The sequence below is a fragment of the Halichoerus grypus genome, chromosome 14 (genome assembly GCF_964656455.1).
Source record: "Halichoerus grypus chromosome 14, mHalGry1.hap1.1, whole genome shotgun sequence".
Taxonomy (NCBI): domain Eukaryota; kingdom Metazoa; phylum Chordata; class Mammalia; order Carnivora; family Phocidae; genus Halichoerus; species Halichoerus grypus.
In genome coordinates, this window is record NC_135725.1 from 63,401,272 (window position 1) to 63,428,643 (window position 27,372).

The 27,372-nt window shown below is 37.5% G+C and overlaps 1 protein-coding gene across 2 annotated transcripts in view; it reads left to right on the top strand.

Annotated features, from left to right (window-relative positions):
• The first annotated feature begins 10,434 nt into the window (after positions 1-10,434).
• The window catches only part of STX17 (syntaxin 17), a 67,803-nt gene continuing 50,865 nt past the window's right edge, over positions 10,435-27,372 (top strand). Inside the window, exons 1-3 of one of the 2 annotated variants that reach the window (XM_036074137.2) lie at positions 10,435-10,492; positions 17,968-18,153; positions 23,275-23,340. In XM_036074137.2, the coding sequence (XP_035930030.2) occupies positions 18,031-18,153; positions 23,275-23,340 (189 nt within the window). In that variant the 5' untranslated portion in view covers positions 10,435-10,492; positions 17,968-18,030. Of the gene's footprint in view, positions 10,493-16,835; positions 17,104-17,967; positions 18,154-23,274; positions 23,341-27,372 lie in introns of those variants that run through there. The other variant, XM_078061515.1, reaches the window with a different exon arrangement.

Sequence of the window (27,372 nt, forward strand, 5' to 3'; positions counted from 1 at the left end):
TGATAAATGCATCTGAGATAGTTACTCATCCTGCCCTTAGGCAACCTTCTGAATGCTTATCTGACCCCACTACTCTGGAAACCTGGATATACCTCTGTTGCATTCTTTGTGTCTTTCACATTGTTCTTTCTGTTCAGAATGCACTTTCCTCCCTTTGTCGATAATTCCTGTGTATTGACCAAACTCTGAAGTCATCGTCTCTGTGCTTCTTTCTATAGCACTTTTTAAGGATAGCTAATAATGGCGTTTGTCAATTATATTTATTGACATGTCTGTCTTTCCCTCCAGACTATGAGCCCCTAGACGACAAGAATGGAATCTTTAAATCTTCAATCACCAGCACTAGGCATAGTAGCTGGCTTGTTGGCCATATAGACTGACTGAATAAATGAATGGGAAAGCACTTGCCATGTGTTGGAAAGATTTAAACTTAGCAATCATGGGGGCACCAGGGTGGCTAGGTCGGTTAAGCATTGGACTCTTGGTTTCTGCCTAGGTCATGATCACAGGGTTGTGAGATCGAGCCCTGCGTCTAGCCCCCTATCAAGCCCCACACCTGCTCAAGGTCAGCGGGGAGTCTTCTTGAGATTCTCTCCTTCCCCCTCCCCCTCTCTCTCTCTTTCTGCCCTTCCTGCTCCTCAAGCATGCACTCTCTCTCCCTAAAATAAATAGAATCTTAAACTTAGCAATCATGACCTTTAAGGTTTAAGTACAGGGATTCAGGAAATCTTTTCCATATTTAAAAAACCATACACTCAGGTTTTAAACATTTATCTTCTGAAGTGTTCACTTATGCAAGCAAAATGAGTTGCTGAACCCATCAATTTATTTCCATGGGGGAAGCAATATTTCTTTCTTTGGAAATAATCTGCCAAAGAAATATTAAAGTTAATGTGTCTTTGCTAGAGGAAATACAAATACCACTCAAAAGCCCCTGCAATCCATCGAGGCCTACAGAAGGGGAAAAAAATCCCCTAAGGGCTGTGACAATGGTATTTGGGGGCTTGCTGGGCAGAGAAGAGGGAGGGTGGGACTCTTTGTGAATTTTGTTGATTTCCAATTCCTTAAATGTATTTTACTAGTTGGGGGATTAAAAGGTTTACTGGTGAGAGTATCAGTTGTCAAAGGATTGAAGACAGATTCTATAATCCTGTAAAAGAGAGTTCCGGCAGCTTCTCCAACAGGAATCTAGAAATATTTGGTATCTTGGAAATCATTTTGCCCTATTGTTAAATTCTCTTAGTTCTATGACGATCCTGCTGCGCCTGGAAGAAATGGCAACTTTCGTGAACTTGACTCATGTTGCTCTCATGCTCTCTTAGCAAGGCACTCTCTCCTGGCAGTCTATCAGGTTTTGCCTCACATGCTTTGATACTGTGTTGTTAGATGCACACAATAAGGATTGTTATGTCTTCTTGGAAAAGTAACCTCTTTATCATTATGTAATGCGCTCCCCTTTATTGCTACTAATTTTCCTTGTCCTGAAATCTGCTTTGTCTGAAATGAATGGAGCTACTTCTGCTTTCTTTTGATAAGTGTTAGCATGGTTTATCTTTCTCCGTCCCTTTACTTTTAACCTTTCTGTGTCTTTATTTTTAAGATGGGCTTTGTGTAGAAAACATATACTCGGGTCTTGTTTTTTTGTTCACATTGATAATCACGCTGACCAAAAAAAATGGTGTAGCCAGAGCATTCATGTTAAAGTGCTTACTGATACAGTTGGTTTAATACGTACCATATTGTAACTATTTTCTATTTATTGCAATTATTTCTCCCCTACCCCCTTTTTGCCTTCTCTAGTATATCAATTCTACTTCTTTTTTAAACGTTTTTTTTACTGATTATGCTAGAGTTTATAATATATAACTAATCTAAGTATATCTTCATTTTTTTTAAAGTTTTATCTATTTAAGTAATCTCTACGGCCCCACATGGGGCTTGAACTCATGGCCGCACATGGGGCTCGAACTCACAACCCTGAGATAAAGAGGCACATGCTTTTCCGACTGAGCCAGCCAGGCACCCTTAAGTATACCTTCAAATAACACTATACCACTTTATGTGTAATGCACTTACCTTCCAACAAGAGTATTCCCAATTCCTCCCTCCTATCCCTTAAAATATTGTCACCATTTATTTTACCTAGTATATTGTTACTACTACTTTGAACTATTAGCTCAATGAAGAATAAGAAAAGTAAAAGATTTTAATTTCACTTATTCCTTCTCCTGGGCTCTTTTTTATGTAGATCCAAATTTATGATCTATATCATTTTCCTTCTCCCTGAAGAACTTCTTTTAACATTTTTTGCAGAGCAGATCTACTGGAACCGAATTCCCTCTTCTTTTGTGGGGGGTAATCTGAGAAAGTATTTTTTTCTTCACTTGTAAAGGATAATTTTGCTGAATATCAAATTCTAGGTTTGTGCTTTATTGGTTTTTTTTTTTCCTCCAACACTTTAAATATTTCTCTCTACTCTCTTCTTGCTTGCATGGTTTTTGATGAGAATTCTGATGTAACTCTTATCCTTGGTCCTTGTGTGAACCAGACTAACACCATCTTGTACAAATCCTCCATGATGCCCGTCCTGTGACCTAAAACCTTCTTGAGCACAACCCCTCCCCCCTCCACATTCTTTCTTTTTGTTTAACCACAGCCTGGAGATAGGACTTTGACACACACCTATTCTTTTTTTTTTTTTTTAAGATATTTATTTATTTATTTATTTATTTATTTATTGCAATTGGAGAGAGGGGCAGAAGGAGATGGAGAGAGAGAGGTGGAGTTGCAGAGATATGCTTGTCTGGTGGGCACCCATTCAGGCTTCTGTTTTAAGTCCCTTTAATAAAGCATTTCTCATGAAGTTGGACTTGGCCTTTTTCTTCTGTCTTAGGCTCCTTCTGACTTTGGAGGTCATTTTGCATATACCTCCCCTTCACAGAATAGTTTTCTACAGGTAAGGTGGTTTTTTTTTCTCTCTGGCTTCTTTCAAGATTTTTTTCATTATCTTTTTTTTTTTTTTTTTTTTTTTGAGTTTGAATATGATATACCTAGGTGTAGATTTTTTGGCATTTATTTTGCTTGGTTTTCTCTGAGCTTACTGCATCTGTGGTTTGGTGTCTGTCATTAATTTTGGAAAAAGCCATTATTACTTCAAATATTTCTTCTGCTTCATTCTCTTTCTCTTTTCCTTCTGGTATTCCAACTAGTGTATATTGCATCTTTCAAAATTGCCCCACAGATTTATCCTGTTCTTTTTTTTTTCGTTTTTTCTTTGCATTTCAGTTTGGGAAGTTTCTACTGATGTATCTTCATACTCACTGATTCTTTCCTTGGGACCATGTCCAGTCTACTGACAAGCCCATCAAAGGCATTCATCATCTTCATTACAGTGTTTTTTATTCCTGGCATTTTCTTTTGATTCTTTCTTAGAGTTTCCATCTCTCTGGTTACATTACCCATCTGTTCTTGCATGTTGTCAGCTTTTTCCATTAAGCCCCTTGCCATATTAATCATACTTATTTTAAATTCCCTATCTGATCATTTACAGAATCTATGTCCTATGAGTCTGGTTCTGATCCTTGCTTTGTCTCTTTAGACTATGTTTCTCTCTTGCCTATTAATAGCCCTTGCAATTTTTTGATGAAAGCCAGATATGATGTATCAGGTAGTAGGAACTGAGGTGAATTGGCTTTTACTGCGAAGTTTTGTGTTAATCTCCTAGGACTAAGCTATGGTTAATGTCTGCTGTACCAGTAGGTATGAGAGGCTTCAATTTCTTCCAATATTTTTGTTTTTAAAATTTTCCTTAAAACTTCTTATATAGAGATTGCACCTTGCAGCTCTTTAAACTGTAATCCACTATGATTATATTGGAGTGGTAGGGTGGTGGTAAGGTGTAGGGGGAAAGGAACATCCTATAATCCTATGATTAAGTTTTAGTCTTTTGGTGGGCCTATGTCCTTGGGCTATGACTTTCACAAGGGTTTCTCAACCTTTCCCCTACCCCACTTTAAGAGAGACAGGAAGGTTAAGAGGGGAGAGTTAGGTAACTTCTCATCTCCGCCCAACCCCCATAAGTCTCTGGCTAAATCTTTTCCTTTGTAAAGTAGGCCTTTGTTATGGAGAAGGCCCTGGGTGTGTTTCAAAATGGTTTATTTTCCCCTCCTCTGCCAGAAACAGGAGGAGTTTTGGCTTCAGAACCTGGTGAGGTCCTAGAGGTACAAATCCATGGAAATGTGGGGTCCCCCCAAAGACTGCAGCCCCCAGGAGTTTCTCACTGTCACACAAATCCACACTTCACTACGAACAATTTGTCAGAGTTACCATTTAGATGTTCCTACCAGCTTCAGATGTTCCAGAGGCTTCTGTTTCAGGTAAGCTGATGTTGGCTGTGATTCTCTGTATTTACCGGTCTCTCCAGATTTTGGAGGGCAGTTTGCCTGCAACCTCAATTCCCTGATGAGTCCAAGAAAAGTCATTGATGCTTAAGTTTGTTCAGCTTTGTTCTTGTTGTAAGGATGGGAGTGATGACTTTCAAGTTCTTTACATGATGGAGCTGAAACTAGAAGCCCTCAGAATTCTGTAAAAGCAAACTTAAATAGTATTGTCATTTATTCAATTATTCACTAATTAAGGTACAAGGCATTAAACTAGAATCTATGGGTAGATAAACAGATAAGCAAACATGGATCCTGCCTTCAGGGAGCTTATATTCTTTAAGAAAAGAAATTTAGTATAGTTGACACACAGTGTTACATTAGTTTGAGGTATACAACAGTGATTCAACATCTCTATACATTATGCTCTGCTCACCACAGTGTAGCTACCATCTATCACCATAGAACACTGCTACAATATAATTGACTATATTCCCTATGCTGTGCTTTTTATCCCAGTGACTTACTCAGTCCATACCTGGAAGCTGTATCTCCCACTCCCCTTCACCCATTTTGCCCATTCCTCCACCCTCCCCTTCCCTCTGGCAAATGTCAGTTTGTTCTCTGTTTGTATAGGTCTGTTGTTTATTCATTTGTTTTAGACCTAGAGGGTATTGTGCTAAGTGAAATAAGTCAAACCGAGAAAGACAAATACCAAATGATTTCACTCAAACGTGGAACCAGGAAGCTTATATTTTAATGTGGGACGGTACAAGACAACGTCTCAACCCCTGTGCTTGAATGTGTTATAGGCATGTAGAAGCATTAACTTCCCCAGTGCCCAGTGCAACTGGGCCAAGTGGCAGAAGCTAAGAGCAACTTTTTTAGTTTTGCTTTATAAATATCATCATTTTCTATTTGTGCCACGACAAGGAAAAGGTTGAAAAGCATTGAAGATGGTATTACTATAGTAAAATGTAGATAGTGATGTGTCAAAAAGAAAAAAAGATCAGATTATAAGGTAGGTATTTGGAGAAGTCAGGCATTAAATTGAAAAATTCTAGAAATATGGGGAGAGGTCACATTTGGGGCGAACATGGAAAGATGAGTAGGATTTGGATGTGCAAAGAAAGAGGGGCAATTGGTGTAGGATTGGGGGAAGGACTGGGATGAAGAATAACAAGGAGTAACAAGGAGTTTAATTTGATTAGAGCACAGGATGCGTGAAGGGGAGTAATGGGAGATAGAAAGCAAGGTTGCACCCTTGCAGAATATCTATCAATTTGCTTGTCTGTATATCTATGATATGATATCATATTTTATTTATTGATTGATTGATTGATTGATTGAATGAATGAATGAATGAATGAGAGGGAGAATCTTAAGCAGGCTCCACACCTAGTTTGTTTGTTTGTTTGTTTAATTTATTTATTTATGAATGAGAGGGAGAGAGAATCTTAAGCAGGCTCCACACCCAGTGCAGACCCGATGCGAGGCTCAATCTCACAACCCTGAGATCATGACCTGAGCTGAAATCAAGAGTCAGATGCTTAACCGACTGAGCCACCCAGGCACTCTTATCTATCATGTGATTTTTAACTGACATTCCTGATAATAATAACTAAGGTACTATAAAATTCAAGGTGCCTTGCAAATTGCCGAAGTTTAAACAACATTTAGTATATGATTCTAATGCTAAGTATGTTTACTGGGTTTGTTTTGTTTTGTTTTGTTTTGTGAGTAAAGCAATAGAAGTTTATTAAGTGAAGATACAGTAAAAGCTCTCAAGAGTGAGAGGGGTCCCAACAGTGTTGCCAAAGAGGGCCTTTAGGGTTGGTCTTTTATAGAAAGCTAACCAGGGAACTTAAATCCTTTAACATCTCTATTGATATCACCATTGTCATTACAAATAGAAATTTGCATCTTTGGAAGATGAGTTGGACAGTGAGAGGTGTGGCTATGAGGAATTAAAGTCGGTGAATAAAGCAAAAATTAGAGTTAAAATTACCCTCGAAAATTGTTTAAATTGCCCATAAGGTCCATCAAACATGGTTTTATAAATACTACCTTATGCAATAATTCTTGGGCACACCAAGTTTTGAGAATAATTAAGGTAATTAAAAGAACAAAAAGTGGGGTGGGTAGGGGGGTTTCTAGGCAGATGTCTGGGCATTTAAGATATCCTACATGTGAAATGATTATCAAATTCCTTTGTGGGGAATGGTTGATGAGTGGAGAATTCCAGAGTTACTGTATGCCCAGAGTTTACTCCTTTTTTGTTTGATATGAGGTCTCTATAACTGTAATACACATGAACAAACTGTTTGGTGGATGTGGTGTGTGTGTGCGTGTGTACATGTATGGTGGTGGTGGTAGGGGACAGTAAAGCAGGAAGTAGAGAGGGTTAAGTACTAAAGTCAACTGGAACCAGGACTTTGAATGTGCTCCAAACTCTGTTTCTTTTTTGTGCATCTAAACATTTTCCCCCCCTCCCCGCTCTCTTTCATGGCTTTTTATTTTATTTTCAAAGGGATGAAGGGCCTTAACAAGGGTAGGAATTACTGTTGCTAATTCACCACTACCTCAGAGAGAGGTAATAGAAATAATATTAAGGAAGTATCTATTTCCTTATTTACTAAGAGGTTTTGTTTGTTTTAAATCAAGAATTGCTAGCTCTTTATTTTCCTTTTTTATTGTGGGATAACTTACATAAAGTACATAGATCTTAGGTGTACAGCTTGATGAATTTTCACAAATGTAATCACACCATGTCAATATATAGAACATTTCCAGCACCCTAGAAAGCTCCTTTATGCCCTCTCCCAGTTAATGCCATCCCAAAGGTAACCACTATTATTACTTTATTTTTAACCTTTCTTCATCTCAGTTCCCAAGATGGTTGGGATGATAGAATGCACAAAGAAATAGAATGCATTCAGAACTGCAGTAGATGTTTTAATAATTCATGGATCAAGAAAGAACCTAGTGAGGATAGTGGCTTTTGAACGTTTTTTGAGAGTGGCTCAGTAGGTTAAGCATCTGCCTTCAGCTCAGGTCATGATCCTGGTGAGCCTTCAGGCTTGCTCCCTGCTCAGTGGGGAGTTTGCCTCTCCCTCTCCATCTGCCCTTCCCCCCACTCATGTTCGCTTTCTCTCTCTCAAATAAAATCTTTAAAAAAAAGTTTTTTGAACATGACCTGTAGTAAAAAAAAAATACCCCCCCAAAAAACAAAAATACTTTTTTAAAACCATGAAATAGGACATACCTATACTCACCTCTCCACAATTACAAATAGGATCTAAGAGCAGCATGGCTTCCTCTGATTTACCAGTCTATGGAGTGAAAAACAGGGCCACTAAGAGCTCTGCTGTGAGCATCTTCTCCTTTCAAGAAACCAGTCAGCCTGAGGCCCGAATCCCAAATTCCTGGGAAAGGTATCTTATTCCAGTTTGAGTCAAGTGTCTGCTCCTGGACCAATTCACTATGGTCATGGGCATGCATTCACACTTGTACAAAATGGCTGCCAGAGGCTCATAACTGACAGCCTGCAGATCGGGCTGGGAGAGGCAGTTCCCAGAAAAGGACTGGGCTGGGAAGATAACCTCAGAAGTCTCTATTATTGTGCCAAATCTGAATTTGAGTCTCAGGTTCTCCATATACTTGCTCTGTGATACTAAAAAAAGTATTTCTTAATTCATACAGTGAATATATATTATTTTCTTAGTCTTTTAAATGTTTTCATGTTCCAAGAACTGTACTAGGTGCTAAGCAAATAATAATATATACCTTTTCTCAAGAAACAGCTTTATTCAGGTATGACTGACATTCAGTAAACACATATACACATATTTAAAGTGTACAATTTGGGGGGCGCCTGGGTGGCTTACTCGTTAAGCATCTGCCTTCAGCTCAAGTCATGATCCCAGGGTCCTGGGATCAAGCCCCTCATAGGGCTCCCTGCTCAGCCAGAAGCCTGCTTCTCCCTCTTCTGCTCCCCCTGTTTGTGTTCCCTCTCTTGCTGTCTCTCTCTCTCTGTCAAATAAATAAATAAAATCTTAAAAAAAAATAAAGTGTACAATTTGGGGGGCACCTGGGTGGCTCAGTTGTTTGAGTCTGACTCCTGGTTTTGGCTCAGGTCTTGATCTCAGGGTTGTGGGATCAAGCCCCATGCTCAGCGGGGAGTCTGCTTGAGATTCTCTCTCCCTCTGCTCCTCCCCTGCTTGTGCGTGCTTTCTCTCTCTCTCAAATAAATAAATAAATCTTTAAAAAAATGCATTAAAAAATAAAGTGTACAATTTGGTAAGTTTTGATATATGTATAAAGCCGTGCAACTAGTACCCCAATAAAGATAATGAACATATCCATCACCCCCAAAGTTTCCTCATGACCCTTTATAATTCTTCCCTCTACCCTCACCCCATTTAGCTATTATTCTTAATTCTTCAGATAGGTCCTGTAATTCCTTATAAACACAAACTTGATTCTACTATTTTTGAATGTGGTCTTTTCTCCTGCTACATTGTAAAATTGGCAATTTAGGAAAGTCATTTCTCTAGCTACCTTACTGAACTTCACTTCAATTTTAATTCTTTCCTTTGGGTTTTCCAAGTAAGCAATCTTAATATGTGAAAATATTTTTTTCCCTTTTTCTTCCAAATATATGTATTTACTGTTTTATTTAGTTTTGCCTTCCTGTTTCGGTTAGGACCTGGGGAAAATGTTGGCTGGTAGCAGAAGGCCTGCCCTGACAACCTCAGGGCCCGCAGGCATGAAAACAAAGAGTTCCACACACACTGTATGTTTAAATATTTAGAGATTATAAATCAAGCTAACAAACTGTTAGATTAAAAAGCTTTACCCTGCTACCTTGACACACCTAAATGATAGCAAACATACAGATAATAGCCTAGAAGGCTAGGTTCAAATTTAGAGTCCTTGAGTGCCACATCTCCCGACTATAGTTGAGGCAGGTTTTCAGAACTTATTTTGAATGACCTTCATTTCAAAAGATCTTGTTCAACGGACCTTTGCATGAAAAACATTTTCCCATGACATGGCTTAATACTTTAATATTTCTTCTTAAAATTAAAAATTTATAAGCCTTTCATTCCTAGAGTAAAACAAACATCAGCATTCATTATACCCACAAAGAATCTCCAAATTGCTTAGGTATTTTTGCTTTAGTTTAGAAATTGCTTTTCAAGACTTTCTCACAGACCCCTAATCTTTAGTCTACAATTTCTACCTCTACTCCAGCTCCACTGGAGACCTTAAGACCTGAGTTTCCTGAGCTGTGGCTTGAACATTCTCATGACTTCTGAGGATAATACTGTCAGGGGATACATTCTAAACAAGTCATCTGAACATTCACAAACACATAAGGAAGGGTGGGTCTGGAGGCCAGGTCACGTGACCCGGACAGGGCATCCGAGCCAGCCATCTGCTTGGTCATTGGTAGCCGCTGGTCCCTGGAAGAGCTTGAGAAGGAAATTAGGAAACCCAGTGGAGTTCCAACTCTTTTACTAACTGGCTGAACTGGAGTGAGTCACTTAAAACTCTTTAACCTCGGCGTCATTATCAGTAAAATTGGGATAAGGACAGTGGCGAGAAGGACTCCCCCAGCTTTGGCGGGTAGGGAAATCATAACTTGTCTGAGCTTCAATTTCTGCGCCTGTTACGGTTGTTAAGACTTGTGTCCTGTTCACCTCACAGGGTTTTTGGGGACGAATGGGAGAAGGCACAACCTTTCAGAGCTTCAGTTTCTACGTGTGTAAAAAGCTTAGAACACATGGCCAGCCCGCCAATAAAATTCCTGTTAAAACGGGAAAATGGACAGAAAAACTTTGCAAAATGTAGAAAGCTATGCATGTGTGAATTATGTCATACTAAAAACACAACACAAAAACCTAAAAGGTGATTGTGGGTCTCTCTCCTCCTGGCTCCAGTGTTTCCCCCGGCGGGAAGCCGTCACAGCGTGGGTGCCACACCCCGTAGGGCCCAAAAGGGCCGGGAGGGGGCGTGGCCCAGCCCGCCCAGCCCCTCACGACGCCCCGCCCCGCCGCGCCCGCGCCTGCGCCGTGCACACCAAGCGGCCTCGAGCGCCCCGGCGGGAGGTAAGGGGTTTGCGGGAGGCTGCCTCGGGGGCGTCAGGCCCTGACGGGCTTTGTGGCATGGGCGCTGAGCCCGCGCGCGGGGAGGCTGCCGGTGGGAAGCCCGGTATCGGGTCCGGAGTGCGAGCGCTTTGAGGGCTCCTTCCGGCTCCAAGAAGTGGCGGTTTCGTTTTTGGAAGCCCTTGTCGAAGCGGGTGTTGGGAGGCCGCCGACAGGGCGAGCGCGGCGGCCTCCTGGGGTCGCGGGGTGGGAAAGTTTCCTGCACCTGCCCTGCCCGTGACGCAGTGTGGGCCCTAGGTCGTCAGGGTCGCCCGGCTGCGTGGTCCGAGACCGCCCGTGCATCCGTTCTCTGGTGGGGGCGTCTGGTGCTTGTGGCCCAGGGGCGCCGTGGGCGACAGTGCGAGGCGTGACGCGAGGCTCGGGGGCAGTGAGGGGAGGACCGGGAGCCAGAGACCGGGAGGTGGTTCTGGAAGGTCCCGCATCTGACTCCCTCCTAAATAAATTCGGAATCGGAGGGCTTGGAGAAGAGACCATTTGCGAGGATCAAGGGCCGGGACTTTTCTTTCCAAAGTCAGTGCCCCGTCCCCCAGTCAGAAGCACGGGGAGAGGTGCCTGAAGACATTCGGGGCCACCACTGGGAGGACATGTGGGATCTCTAGGCTGATGGACGGTGTTCATCGCTTTTGGGGGGAGGGCGGAAGGTTGCTGGCAGTTTTGGACTTTTTCTGAGAAATGGGGCTTTTTACTTATAAATAATTAAGTAATGTTGTGAACCTCCCAGTACTTTTTCCTCACGGGAAACAGGAGTATTAATGTACTCAGCTGATAGTAGTTCTAAGCACTAAAGGGTAGTTTGTAGAGCACCTGGCACCCCGGCGTCCGCAAGTGTTAGTGCAATTCTTCAAAATGTTTGAGCTGTCTTCTGTGAAACATCAGTTCATACGTTTTTAGAAAGCCTTTTTATTTTGAAATAATTTTACAAGTACAGAGAAGTTGCAAACGTAAGAGAGCTCTCTGTAGCTTCCTTTAATGTTAACGCCTTATAGAACTATAGTACAATTATCAAAAATTAGAAAATATCATTGGTACAATTCTGTTAACCAAACTACCACCTTTTTTCAGATTTCATAATTTTTTATACTAATGTCCTTTTCTTTCTGTTCCAGGATCCAATATAAGATCCCACATTGCATTTAATTGGCATGGCTCCTTAGTCTTTTCTTGTCTTTCCTCATCTTGACACTTGCAAAGAATCCTGGTCAATTATTTTGTAGAGTGTCCCTCAGTTAGGTTTTATCTGATGTTTTCTTAAGATTAGATTAAATGGTTATGCATTTTTGTTGATATCACAGAAGTGGACGTACCCTTCTCAGTTCATCGTATGAGGGGTTCATGTTATAACACACTGCTTATATATTACTATTGATCACTTGGTTAAGGATGGTGTCTGCTAGGATTCTCTAAATTTACTACTTTTCCCTTGACAATGAATCAGATATCTTGGGAGAGTTTCTAAACTATGAAAATACCTTGTTTCTCCTCAAACTTTCACTTGCTGATTTTACCATTCATTGGTGGATCTTGCCTTCAGTGATTATTACTCTGATGTTCTAATGGTGATTTTCTGTTTCCCTCATTTCCTCCTTCTTTTATTAATTGGACTTCTTTAAGGAAGAGCTTCCCCTTCCTATTTATTTATTCAGTTATTTTTTTGTATCAGTATGGACTCATTTATTTTACTATTGGTTATTTTTGTTATTTATATTATCTCAATGTTTTTGTTGCAGCTTTGTGCCTTGGGAGTTTTTTCAGGTTGCTTCCTTTTGACAGGCCTCCATCACTTTTTGAGAACTTCCTTATTTTCTGGCACCATAAGATGTTCCAGGCTTATCTTGTGTTTTCCCTGCCCCAGCCCTGGAATCAACCACTTCTGCAAGGGCCCATGGTTTCCTTTTTTGGAGAGTGGTACTTAAACACCAAGATCAGGGCACTAGGTGTGCTCGTTGCTACTAGAGTAATGTTTGTGGTTCCTGGCAGAAGACAGGAATATATATAAATATATATTTATATTTTTTAATAAATATTTGTCCTTTACAAATAAGTAAAACATTTTTTAAAATCTCTTTTTCTTAAAGATTTTTTATTTATTAGAGAGAGAGCTCAAAGCAGAGGGAGCAGCAGGCAGAGAGGGAGAAGCAGACTCCCCACTGAGCAGGGATCCCGATGCGGGACTCTATCCCAGGACCCTGGGATCATGACCTGAGCCGAAGGCAGATGCTTACCGACTGAGCCACCCAGGCGTCCCAATAAATAAAACATTTTATATTATATTTATTATATATTTATGTAATTATAAAATATTAAATATTTTACTTATATTTATTTTATTTATATTCATTATGTTTATTTGAAAATATATATATATTTCTTAGCTATGTACATATATATACACATAGTCCATGGATACACACACACACCCATGCATACACAAAATTTGTTTTTGTATTTATCTGTGTATATATATTTTTAAAAAAATTCATTCTGAGAGTTCCATTTGTAAACCAACACCACAGGGTTCATTCTAGTCATGCCCCTTATTTGTTACTTCTGTTGACAGAAGTCTGGCTTTCGTGTTCTACAAAATATTTTATTTGCTCAATTCTCATATACACATAAAGGATTTTCAGGATTTGTAACCCATACTCCTATAAAAAACAAATTTGCTTATTAGAAAACTGTGTGTAGTTCTTTTTGTCTTTAGCCTTGTGGTATCCAGTTAAAATAGTGTTTTCCAGAGTTACCTAGATTAATTATTTTCTTCCCCTACTTTCAGTGTGGTTATGCTATTCATTGGTAAATACAGTTTTGTTTTTATTAGTTCGTGTTCCATTTTGTATTCCTTCACATTTTGTTTTTGTTTTTTAGTCTTCAAAAATTCATTCTTTGTAATGTACACTTCTGTGAGTTTTGACAAATGCATATAATTGTGTATCTACCACCACTGTCATGACACAGAACTTTTTTTTTTTTCTTAAGATTTTATTTATTTTTCAACAGAGAGAGAGAGACAGCGAGAGAGGGAACACAAGCAGCGGGAGTGGGAGAGGGAGAAGCAGGCCTCCCACTGAGCAGGGAGCCCGATGTGGGGCTCGATCCCAGGACCCTGGGATCATGACCCGAGCTGAAGGCAGACGCTTAACGACTGAGCCACCCAGGCGCCAGACGCAGAACTATTCTATCACCCCAAATATTCCATTACACTTAAAAAAAAAAAGTTAAAGGAAATCAACTCTACAGAAGTTTGGGAAATTAGGCATTTTTTTTGTGTTTTGTCTTGTCTTTTTCATAGGCCTATTTTACACAGTTGTGATGTTAATGTAAATGTATTTTTTATTTTTGTCATATCAGAAATATGTTCTAGTTTTTTGAGTGAAAAATCAAGAAATGCTGAAATACATTTACTTGTTTTTCAATTATATTTTAACACCACGTTTTGTATGTTGGATTACATACCTTCCTTTAACAACTTAGAAACTTATTTGAGCTATTTTATGATTGGAGCTACTGCTGGACAACTTTCTGTTTCGGTAACATCATGATTTATGCAATTATTTGAATGTTATGTTAGTGTATGTAGGCATTTTATTATAATTTTATAAAAATGGAAATGGTGGAGAGGAGAAAAAAATACTGGCCAGAAGGAGACCAAGAGTTGGAAAAGTCTCTTGGGAGGTTCTTGGGGCAGAATGTCTTCCCTGATAGATGATCCTTATGAGGCAGTAGGTTTTCCTTGGACACAAAAAGGTGAGGGGCAGAATCATGCATAACTCTGACTGGAAATACCACTTTTGGAACTGAAAAAAATCTATCATCGTAGCGTAGGGGAACAGTGCAAACAAGTCAGATATCTAATAATTTGTTATAATTTGTTTTGTTACGTATACTATAAACTGATTAGTGGAGAAGACAGAATCATTAGAGTTGTATATCAAATGATACATAAATTTTAGAGGCAAATGGGGTATAAAAGGGCATCTAGACAGAGCGCATCATTGCAAAGCCAAAAGTAGAGATTGGGTGATAATACTTAGATTATGTGGATCTATTTACAAACATTGTATTTTCTTATTCAAATAATAGAGAACTCTAGGAAGTTTTTGTTCAGAGGAGTAGCATGTTGCAAATGGTGTTTTCGGTATGTTAATTGGTGGTAATCTGTGAGGAAAAATTGGAGATGGGAAAGAGTCTAAAGGCAGGCCAGTTAAGACACTTGTAAGGTGCTGTGCATATTGCATTGTTTGGAATGATGGGATTAGAAATGATGAAGGGATGTGTGAAGAAATATTTTAGGTTCCATCAGCATCTATTGAGAACCAGGTATGGTAAAAAAAAAAAAAAAAAAAAAACGGAATGGTGGTAGATAAAAAGATAATCTTCCTATGGGATATAACCTGCATGGTAGAAAAAAATGCAAGCAATATCATAAACTGGGAACATTCTGAGACAAATAATTGATAATTCATGAGTCTATATATATATATATATATATGTTAAATATAATAAGGAAAAGATATCCCCTGTAGTAAAATAGATACATAGCACCAGCAGGCAGTTCATAAGAAATGCAAATGGCTAATGAATCAATGCCACCAGTAATTTAAGGAATGCAAAATAAAACAATAATTAGACACCATTTTTGAAGGTCTAAGGAGGATGATAGTACCATGTATTGGTGGGAATATGGGTAATTGGATATTTTGATATGTTGCTAGTGGGTATGTAAACAGGCACAACCTTTTGGGACATTTGGTATCAAAGCCTTAAAAAAATGCATGTGCCTATTTGATTTCTAATTACTTATTTTGAAGAAACATCATAGATGGTAGTATGGATTTATGTGTAAGAAGGGGTAAGAAGGGTAATTACACTGTAGTGCAGTATATAATAGTGGAAAATTGGGAACAACCTAAATAGCCAACAATAGATGATTGGTTAAATTATGGAGCATCTATGTAATGTAACACTATGCTGCTATAAAAGATGTATTGTAGAAAAATAGTAATTTACATGGAAAGATTTGTATTATATTTGATCAGAGTATTCAAAATAAATCCTTTCTTTCATTCATTCATTTATCTGCCCAGTAATAGTATACTTTATCATATTCATAGCTCCTTGGCATTCATCTCCTTTGGGTTTATTTTATTGTTAAAGTGTGCCTTTTAGTTGTTCTTTTAATGAGAGGGCTTGCTTATAAACTCTGTTATGTGTGAAAATGATTATTTTGCCTTCACTTCTGAATAATATTTACCTGGGTATATACCAACTCTCTCAGCACCTTGAGGATATTCCTGTCTTTTGATATCTTGCTTTGATGAAAAATTTGCTGCTTTTGTTGCTTTAGTTTATCTTTATCTCTGGTTTGCTTTTTTTAAGATTTTTTTGTTTGCCCTTCACGTTCTGCAATTTCCCTACCATGTGTTGGTAAATCTTTTTTTTAATTTATGCCACTTGGGGCTTATATGCATTTTCAATTTGAGGTCTTGCATCTTAATTCTCAGCATGTTCTCTTTGAATAATGCCTTTTCACCACTTTCTTTATTCTTCCCTTATGGGACTCTTATTTGTTATTGAGCTTCTCATTTTATCTTTTATGTTTTTCATCTCTTCATTCCTCTGTGTTCTGACTGATAATTTTCCAATCAATAATTCTCCCTTCTGCTACATAGTTTATTGTTTAACCCATTTTTGAGGTTTTTATTTCTCAATTTGTACTTGGTTTTTCAGATTAGCCTACTACTATTTCATAGTATTATCTAATTTTTAAAAGGATTCTGTTCCTTTATATCTTTGAATATTTTTAACTGTAATTATTTTAATCTTCTTTTTAGATTATTATCTTTAGTTCCTTAGCTATGAATTTTCCTGTTATGTTGGGTCTGTGGACTCTCGGCAATGAACTTCTCTAGGTATCTCCAATTCCCATTCACTACTGTAGCTGTTGAACTCTATTTTTGATGTGTGGAGATTTCCCTTTTTTGCTTTCAAGATTAAGCATAAAAACCAAGTTACTAAGTTGATGAGATAGTCTGTATAACCAACACTTCAAGATTTTCAACTGTGAAAGAAAGAGAAACAACATTATTTAGATTTATAGTTCTTAATGCTTCTGCAGTGATGTCTTTTTTTTTAATATCATAAAAACAATGGACTCTGTCCTCTGAAATAACTCAAAAATACATTCACAATTATTCATAAAGATTCAGGGACTCCATAAAGTGTATTTGCGAACGTCTGTTTGTATGGACCCTGGTTTAAGACCCCATAGCCAATTGGGATTAACATAGTCAATTTTTTTTTTTTTTTTAAATACGGGGGAGGTTGTGGGCTAATGAGATGGCATGAAAGCAAGGTTGCACAACAGTGGTTTTCAAGCTTAAACAGTGGAGCCCTTTATTGATGTAAAATCTAATATGCACAAATTTATGAAGTAGATATAAGTAAATTTTCTCCAATTGAAACAGGCATGGGGTCCTGGAGCCTGCTCACTTGCTGTCCTCTACCCTCACGTACCCTGGCCCCAAAGGCATACAGTTGGACATTTTGGAACACTGGTAGGAAACTATTGGTGAATTAGAAAAAGCATTTGAGGGGCGCCTGGATGGCTCAGTCCTTAAGCGTCTGCCTTCGGCTCAGGTCATGATCCCAGGGTCCTGGGATCGAGCCCCGCATCGGGCTCCCTGCTCAGCGGGAAGCCTGCTTCTCCCTCTCCCACTCCCCCTGCTTGTGTTCCCTCTCTCGCTGTGTCTCTCTCTCTCAAATAAATAAAATCTTTAAAAAAAAAAAAAAAGAAAAAGCATTTGATTGTACTCTCAGGAATCCTGGATTCTTATTCCAGCTCTGTCACTGGTTGTTTGTATTGGTTGCAGACAACACTAATCACGCTGTAAGAAAGGGAAGAGACAGTTTAAAGGACATCAATGAGAAGAGTTGCATATGATGTTATATATTTGAAGTATATAATTACATAGTTAAATTATGAGGTCAGAAATGGAATTTGATACAAGCAGAAATGTTATGAAATTTTTTCTTTTGATTTTGCCATTTGACATCTTTTTAAAAAAGGTTAGTCATTGTCCAAGATACATTGGGAAATGAAAACTTGGACAGTAAACTCATGGTTTAAAAATAAAAAAAGGTATTTAAGTGTATATGTTATTTGGAAAAGAACCTGGAAAGACATGAAAAGAGAGATGATTGATTTTATTTTATCCTCTTTTTTGTATTTCTAACCATTTTAAAGTGCATATACATCTGTAGAAAGAAAGGTTTCAAAATAAAAGTTTTCTTAAAAAAGTCATCCAAGTTCAGAATTAAGTTGAAATATATATTTAGAATAAATTATAAAATTACCTAATTGTTGGCTTTTAAAAATAATAGAAACTGATTAAAAACATTCTTAAATATTTCCCTTTTAGATTTTTCTATGTGAGTGGAGAAGACAGTTGCTGCAAGTAGAAGTGACACAATATTTTTTTAGGATGTCTGAAGATGAAGAAAAAGTGAAATTACGGCGTCTTGAACCAGCTATCCAGAAATTCATTAAGATAGTAATCCCAACAGACCTGGAGAGGCTAAGAAAGCACCAGATAAATATTGAGAAGGTGGGTTTTTTTCATTTCCTACCACAAGAAACAGTTGCGAATTCTGATTTATATTTGTGCATTTCAGCTAAATTTAGAATATTAGATAAGAGGCTTTGGTAAAACATCCATCTCCTGTTGATTTAGTAACATTCATTTTTTCATCTGGGTTTTCGTTTTACAAATATACCTCATCTTATTCCTTTTTTAGGGAGGGATATAAGAATGGAAACTATACCTTTTAAGTTGTACATATTGACCTTTTAGGCAGTTAATAATTAAAATACAAATTGTTTGATAGTGCACCATAATGTGAAGGCAGTGAACTTTGGCTAATGGGCCTGCCTTAATTTCACCCCATGGCAAGCTTTTTGAACTTTGGTGTCTGTCAGTAACTCCTATCCTCTTCAGGTGCACATAGAGTAAAGAGGTCAGTCATTGTGTGATATGAGGGAATTTCCCAAATTGACTTCTTCCCTTTGAGGAAAGCCCCAAATTGAGAAATACCACCTAGAGGTCAGTTTAGGAAATAGATAGAGGGAAGAACTAGTCTCATGGATGGTGGTGAAGGTTGCATAGAACCTGGACTGGCCAGCGTCTGGTGGAATAGTTGTGGCATTCATGGGAACATCAGGTTTACTGAGTACTGAGCATTGACTTGGCAGATTATATTGTTTTATTTGCTGTAGGTCAGTAGGATTTGCTCCTTCAAAAAGACCTCCCCAGTATAAATTTTAAGCTGTGTGACCCTCCATTAATTTTTCACGGTGGGGTGGAAGTGGTCATTAAGCCTTTCAGTATAAACAGTATTTGTCACCCTCACCTGAGTACCTTATACAACTAAGAAGAGTGAGTGTCAGCTTTTTTTCCCCCCATAGATACCATCTGTTTTCCTAGTATTTAAGTCTTTCCAAAAAGTATAGAAAATAAGTACCAGGAATATTAAGATGAAAATTTCAATGCAAGTATGAAGCTATCTGGAATCCAAGATTGCTATTTTGTCATCTCTTAAGTTTTTGTTTATTCATAGACAATAAGTACTGTGACTTTTTAGGGTGGGAGAGTTTTCTGGTAAACTGGTTATTCTTGTCATGAGCAGAAACAAATTACAGGGCTCCATGCTTTGATTAATGAGGAAGCCTCGTTCTTTTAGCACTATAACAATATAGAAATCGAGTTGTTTACTTTAGTTGATCATATCTGGGTGGCAGGTTGGTAAGGTGTGTTTTAAAGTCCTGAGCTTATATCAAAGCGCTCAGTTACAAAGATAACTAGAATTTGGCAGATGAATTGATTCTGAAAGCTAGACATAGGTGGACTACGGTCTATTAAGATAATTTCTTTCCTTTATTGCCCAATATTACCTTTGAGGTTTGGCATGTCTTAGATTTCCCATTTCTTATACTTATTCTGTATAAAGTGCCTGCAGTCATACCCTCAGATCCTAGCCACATGTACCACCCAGTCAGTCATCAATGGAAAAGCCAGAACCCTGGGAACAAGGAAGGTGGGGATAGGAAAGGATTTATTATTGATTTGGTTAGTTGTGCCAAACTTCATAAGAAAATTATTCCAGAGTTATATTGATCTTTCTCTGCCATAACATTTTTCCTTTAGCATTTTGTGAAATTTTTACTTAATGTGAAATTTTTAGACAATGTCAGAATAGTTACAATTTACAATATAGGTGATGTCTGAAGCTAAGCAAACTCATGCTGATCTGTGTTTTATTCTGTATTCTTGATCATTATACTGTCTCTAGGATTTCTAGTTTTACTATGAAAGTGACTTTTTAGGTAGAAACATTTAAAAGCTGCCGTGTTCACTGTGGACAAAAGAGTTAAGAACTAGGTTTGGACTGCAGGTGTTTGACAGTGCCTCACTTTAAAAAAGGCATATTCTTCCTGGGGGAAGGGTGTAGAAAGATAAAATATTTATTATGTTAGCCATCAGTCATCCAATATGAATTTAAAAGAAGAAAGTCACACTGAGGGGAAATTGAAGGTAAGCCTTGGTGGAGTGATTCTGCAACATCCTTAAACAATGAGAGTAGTGTGCTGTGGACACCTGGGACTGTATTCCATAGGTCCTTCAGCATTACATTTTATTACACATGATAGACTTGAGTAGAATGCAGTGCTGAAATTTGAAGTGTTAGCATTCAGCTTTCTTGGCTAATGTAAGATAGGCTTAAGCATAGTTAATAGAAACAAGATCATATGCTTGGAACATGATTTTCTTTGTTTCATATTGTAGGGTTAGGAGAAAACTTACTGTGTAGCATGTACTGTGCTAGTATATGGTTAAAGTACAAGTGGCAGAAAACCCCAAAATAGTGTATTAAATCAGATAGACCTTTTTTGTTTTTGCTTTATTTTTAACCGCTCATAGTTACAGAGACACTCCGGGCTGCAGTGGCAGCTCAGCAGTCAATAAAGACCCAGGCTCTTTTTATCCTGCTCTCTGATCCTCAACTTGTTTCTATCTTGCATATAAAATAGCAGCTCCAACCTCAGCTATTACATCCACATTCTAGCTAAGATGAAATAACGAGAATCATATTTTTGCTATGTTCTTTTTTCTGTCACTTCTCTTTTTTCTCTTTTAAAGAGAATCTTCCTGTTCTTGTTTCATGGATGCAGTATCATAGCATCTCTCTGGTGGTTTTATTATTATTTTTTAAGTTTTTATCTGCTTCTTTGTTTTCCCTGAGTTTCTTTATTCTTTCTTCCCCTTTAAATTTATTTCTTGCTTTCTCTCCCCCCACCTTCCTCTTTTCTTCTTTGTGTCAGCCTGCAGTATTATGGGCATTGCTTGGCTAGCTGTTGATATTCAAGAGTGCTAATTGGAAGGTATTTGTGTGTGTAGCAGGAAGTAGGTGGGGTCTTGTTACCTGGAGGGGTGAGCAGGTGAAGGATCTGTTTTAATGGGGAACCACAAGATACTCTTCTGGAATGTGGTCTTCTGTGGTGATAGGGGCAGTGTAGTTGCTTGGGCCTGCAGAGAGCATTTGGTAGACTACCTCTTCCTTACATAAACTTTCAGCCAATCCTTCTGCCCCACCATACACATCCTCCTGACTGGCTGGTAGCTCTGGTTACTGAGTCTTTCTGGAGTGGTGGTGTGCCTGTTGGCTTGTCACTCTGCCTCTCCCACACCACTCAGCCCATCTGCAGCCTCATGGTGTAGCTTTCTCAGATCTTCTAAGTCCGTTGCAACATGTCTGTAATATTTGCAGCTTCTAAAATTTTGTTAAAATTTCTTGTCAACTGATACCTTCTATTGTATTTTTATGACTCTCATGAATGTATACCTTTTAAAGTTCTTTATTGCCATTTTAGTTGGGTTTTAGAAAAGAGCAGAGATAAATGCTTATGTTCAATCTTCCAGGCTTAATGAGAAGGGAAGTCATTAATTACAAGAAATAAATGTATGTCAGCTTTTCCTAAGTGTTGGTGTTTGCTGTTTCTTTCGTTGTTAGCACTGAAAAGTTCATAAAAAATTAGATTTCTAATCCTCAAGAAGTATACAGTCCAGTTAAGGAAATAAATTAGGTAATGTTCAGAGAATAATAGTGACATATAATTAAGTGTGAAATGAGTGGCATGGACTGTCCAGGTTAGGTATGAAGCACAAACTATATGGTACAAAATCAAACCTAATCAGTCTCATTGATTTGTTTTATATATATATATTATATATATATATATATATATATAAAACACTCACTCACTCACTTTGATCACTTCATGTATAAGAACCTTATAATAATACACTTCCAAGGTCTTTTATAGTATTAATGTCATATAATTTGCTTCTGTGTATGTTATTACCCAACAATACATTGTTGTTATTTTTGTTTTAAACAGAGTTTTCTTTCAAAGAGATTTTTAAAATAAAATAAAATAAAATCTTTTTTTTTTTTTTTTTTAAAGATTTTATTTTAGAGAGAGAGTCGGGGCAGAGGGAGAGGGAGAAAGTCTTAAGCAGACTGTGCACTCAGCGCGGAGCCTGAGGTGGGGCTCGATCCCATGACCCTGAGATCATGACCTGAGGCAAAATCAAGAGTCCCCATGCTTAACCAACTGAGCCACCCAGGCGTCCCCCATAAAACGTTTTATATGTACCATTTTCAGTGCTCTTCCTTCCTTTGTGTAGAGCCAGGTTTCTCTCTGGTATCATTTTTCCATCAGCCTGAAGGACTTTTTTTTTTTTTTTTAAGATTTATCTATTTAGAGAGAGAGAGAGAAGGAACTAGCGGGAGAGGGAGAGAGAGAGAAAATCTCAAGCAGACTCCTGAGGAGCCCATCAGGGGGCTTGATCTTATGACCTGAGGTCATGACCTGAGCTGAAATCAAGAGTTGGATGCTTAATTAACTGAGCCACCCAGGTGCCCTTACATGGGACATTTTCATGTTTCTGTCCTTTCACAGTATTTCTAGGTTGATTTTTTTTTTCTTTCGACGTATACTATACCAGTGATACACTTACCTCCTAACATATTAATTATTTGGATTTTTTATTTCAACCAAAAATAGTATGTGATGTTTGGTGTTGATGTTTATATTCTATATAAGTATTGTGCCGTAATGTTACCACATTTTGCTATGGTTCCTGTCAAATGAAGAATTCTTGGTTGAAACTCTGAAAGCTAAACATTGCCTTGGTAAAAACTGAAGCATGTATATTAAATGTTCATTCTCATTTTTGTGTACTTTCTAGTCTGCAGTGTCAATGTTACTTTTTCTCAAAGTCAGATTTTATTTTTAATACTTGACACTATCATTGACAAACTTTTAAAATTCTTCATAAATAATATCTCATGAACGCTCTTAATCTTTTTATTTTTCATTCGTTTACATTCTCATTATTTTTTTCATCTCCAAAGAATTTGCAAGACAGAGTACACTGTCTTTTTTCAGCAAAATAAATTTATTTGCTTTACCATTTGCCAGAATTTTGTATGTAATGTTTTTGAAAATTTCCTACTTATATTGTCGTTGGACAGTTAGCTGCCACTATTAAGTCAATAACTTTAGCTGGTATGTTTAAGTTTGGTTAGGTGAGTGGGGATTTTTGGGGTAACTAGAAGTAATAAGTTTAGTGATTAAAAAAAAACTACCTTTCCTCTCTTTTGTATAGTACCAAAGGTGCAGAATCTGGGATAAGTTGCATGAAGAGCATATCAATGCAGGACGTACAGTTCAGGTAAGGCTATTACATTGTTTCTAGTAAATCAATATGGAAAAGACAGTCTTAAGAAAATTTTGTTAAAATAACTACCCTTGTGGTTGGATCCTTTTATGCATATTTGTAACTATTTCTTTAATGGTGCATTTTTAGCAGGATTTACTGAATCAAATGTCATACATATTTTTAAGATTCTGATTCATATTACCAAAATTTCCTCCAGAAACAATGTATCAACTTACACTCAAAATCATCGCATTTTCCAAAAACCTTACCACCATTAGTATTACACATTCCTTAAAATTTTGCTGATTAGTAGTTAAAATAATGTTGCTTTGTTGTTTTAATCTGGAGTTTTTCTTTTTATTGCTTTGAATGGTAAAAGTTTTTTTCATATGTGCCTTGGATAGTAATATTTCTTTTGTAAATTTCCTGTTCATGTCCCCTGTATATATTCTGTTGTCTTTTGCAAGAGTTTTTAATATTTTAAGATACTGTTCTTCTGTCTATAATACTGTTACAGTAACATAGTGTTGCAAATATTTTTTGCAGCTATTGGCTTTTTAATAAATGTTAATTATTTTAAATTAATTTTAAAAAATCATGTATTTACATACTTAAAAGCCAAATAAAGTTAGAAGGGTTTACCTTACCCTTCTCCATCTCCAAGTCCTACTTGGAAGAAACTACTTTTAATCATTTTGGCCATTTTCCCTGGTATTTAGCTCTTTATTCCTTAATATCATGTGTAGACTGGTATTAATCAGGTTCGGGCATTATCTCTTCTTGCCGTAATAGGTGGAGATCTAGCTTTTTACTCTGCTTTTGTACTTCCTTTCCCCTTACACAATGACATATTGTAATTTTTGGTTAAATTATAAGTATTTCATTATTTTGATTATAAAGATAGTGTTTCCTTCTAAGCCAAATAGTGAAATAGTATAGTCTTTGCTTTTTATGATGTTAATAGTTGTCTCTTTTTTTTATTTCCTGGCTTTCTGTGTATTTGTAGTTAATTTTTTTCTAAATGCTCCACATCGCTGCTACATGCTGTCAGTAATAATTTTCATATGCTCTAATATACTACGTTCCATTCCTTATCCTGAAGACTCTGTCCTGTAGCCCTGTTCCCAGTCCCAGTCTGGACTTAGTTTGTTGCACAGCTGCTGTTCTGGGACTTCCTTCAGCTGCTCTTCTGTGTTGGGTCCCTGTTTTCTTGGATATCATGTCTTAGTCATTTTTGGTTTACTGCATTGCTTTGTTGGAGTACATCTTTTAGTAGCTCTCTAAATAAGGGTACCTTGGAGGTAAATTTTTATGTTGTTATGAGTCTGAAAAATACCCTTTTTCTCCCCTCTCGTGTGATTGCTAATTTCAGTAGGTACAGAATTCTAGTTGGAATTCTCTCAAATTTGAAGGTTCTCTAGTTTAGTGTTGCTCTTAATAAAGCTGATACCTGATTTCCCAATTGTTGTATGAGATCTTTTTTTTTTCCCTCTTTGGGAGCTTTTTGTAATCTGTTTAATCCCTGGTGTCCTCAAATTTGATCATGATGTGCTTTGTGTTGGACTCTTTCAATCTAAAAACTTATGTTCTCTATTAGTTCTGGGATATTTAATTATTTTTTAAAGACTTATTTATTTTAAAGAGTGTGCACTGGCAGGGGGAGGGGCAGAGGGAGGAAGAGAGAACGCAGACCCCCTGCTGAGTACAGAGCTCCACAGTGATCCCAGGATCTTGAGATCATGACCTGAGCAGAGATCAAGAGTCGGATGTTTAACCAACTGAGCTACCTGGTGGGAAATTTAAATTATTTGATAATTTATTCCTCTGCTTTTTTTTTTTTAATCTTTAATTGCAGGAGTCAGCAAACCATGGCATTTTCCTTGGAGGAACCTCCAAATATCAGTAGCTGGAGGTTAGTTCTGGTTTAGTTTTCTAGAGAAGAATCCTCATTCTCCTAGGGCAAGTAGACACTTATTTTTCAGTTATAGAAGCAGGCTAAATGAAGGCTGCTAGGCTTTCATTGTTCAGTACAGGTTTTCACATAAATCTCTTTTAGCCCTGTGCCTGGTGTTTCTGAATCTCTACAGTTTGTTTCTCCAAAGAGTGCATCTGTGGTCTTCTTGCATCTCAGAAAGGTTTCTATAGCTGCAGTGTAGTGAATAGATTGGGATAGAGTGAAATGAATGCAAGAGATTCTTTAGGAGAGATTACAGAGATAGTGGAGATGGAAAAAAAACAGATTGACATGAGGTCTGATAGAAATTTGGCTTACCTCTTTACATATGTATTTTACTGCTTGCTAACTAGGTTATAGACCTGAAGATCAGGGATTGTGTGTCTGCTATTTGTGTATTCCACAGTACCTGGTGTTCAGCAAGATTCAGTGTTTATTGAATGGTATTAAGCACTTAAATGTCAGTGAGATTATTATGACTAGGATTTCTTACCATCTTCACTGTTCAGTAGGTCAGTAAAAATCACTTATTGAGACAATGGTTATAGTCAGTGTTTTATTTACTGATTAAAGAATATATATATATTTACATTATTGATCTCCATCTGACACAAAAGATTTATGCGTGCCATTAAAACAGTGAGATTGAAACTGTTTTTAGATGTAGGTATTTGCTTAGTTTTATTCATACATGCTCTGAATTTTCTGTATAGGGTAGTTCTTTGCTAGTTTGTAAAACTTATTTTTGGACAATTTCATGAACAGTTATAATAGATTTTCTAGATTTCTCATTATTAGATATATATAATTAGAGCTATCATTTCACTTTCATTCTAGCATCTTTGTTGAAAAGCAGTTCTTAATTTAAATATAGTCTAATTTGTCAATCTTTTGTTTTATGGTCATGCTTTGGGTGTCTTATTCAAAGAATGCTCTCTATCCTAAGATCAAGAAGATACTTTCTTATATTTTCTATTGAATTTTTAAAATGTTTTGCTTTTAACATTTAAGTCTTTAATCCATCCGAAATTGATGATATAAAGTAGATACAAATAAAATTTCCTTTATTCCATTTGGAAAACCAGTTGTCTCTCACTATTAACTGATTTCTACAGTGCTGTTTACATATCACAATTCCATATATGTATGCATCTGTTTCTGGTCTTTCTGTTCCACTGGTCAGTTTGTCTATTTCTCCATCAAGTTCTGCACTATCTTAATTAAGATAGCCTTGTATAAGGCTAGATACCTGGTAGGACAGTGCTTCCATCTTACTTTTCCTTTTCAGGAGTGTTTTGGCTATACTTGGCCTTTTAGTCTTCCATATGAAATTTGGATCTGCCTGTCAAAGTCCATACACAATCTTGGGAATTTGGAAATTGCATTGCATTTATCCATGTATTTAGAGAAAATTGACGTGTTTATAATGTCCAGTTTTCCTACCTGTGAATATGGGATATTCTTGCACTTTTAATGTCTTTTTTAATATTCTGCATACCAATTGTGGTAGATTTTTAAAGATACCTGCAAGTATTTCTTCCTAGTTGGTATTCTACATTATGACCATAGAGTATGAGTCCCTTCCTGTTGAATCTGGGCTGAGGCAGAAATGATGCTGCCTGATTTCTGAAGCCAAGTCAGGTCAGATAGCTTCCACTGGTTCTCTGAGGGTGCTTGCTCTAGGGGAGCTTTGCCATCATGTGAAATGTCCAACTATCCTGAGACCCTTTTGTGGGAGATAGCTACAGCCACAACTGAGCTTTCAGGAACTTGCAGCCTTAGGTGCCAGCCACATGAGTGGGCTATGTCAGAACATTTAGTGCAGTTGAGCTTTCAGATGACTATAGCCTCAGTGGGTACCTGACTCAGCCACACAGGAGACCCCAAGTGATAATTGCTCAACTGAGGATGTCCTAACTTTATGGACTACAAAATCATTAGCAAAATCAAATGGTGATTTTAGGCCCTTAAGTTGTGGAGGAATTTGTTATGCAACAACAAATGACTGGAATACAGTGAATACAATTATTTTATTCATCTGTTGCATGTATCTGGTGTTAAGTACTTTATAGTTTTACAGGGTGTGTGTG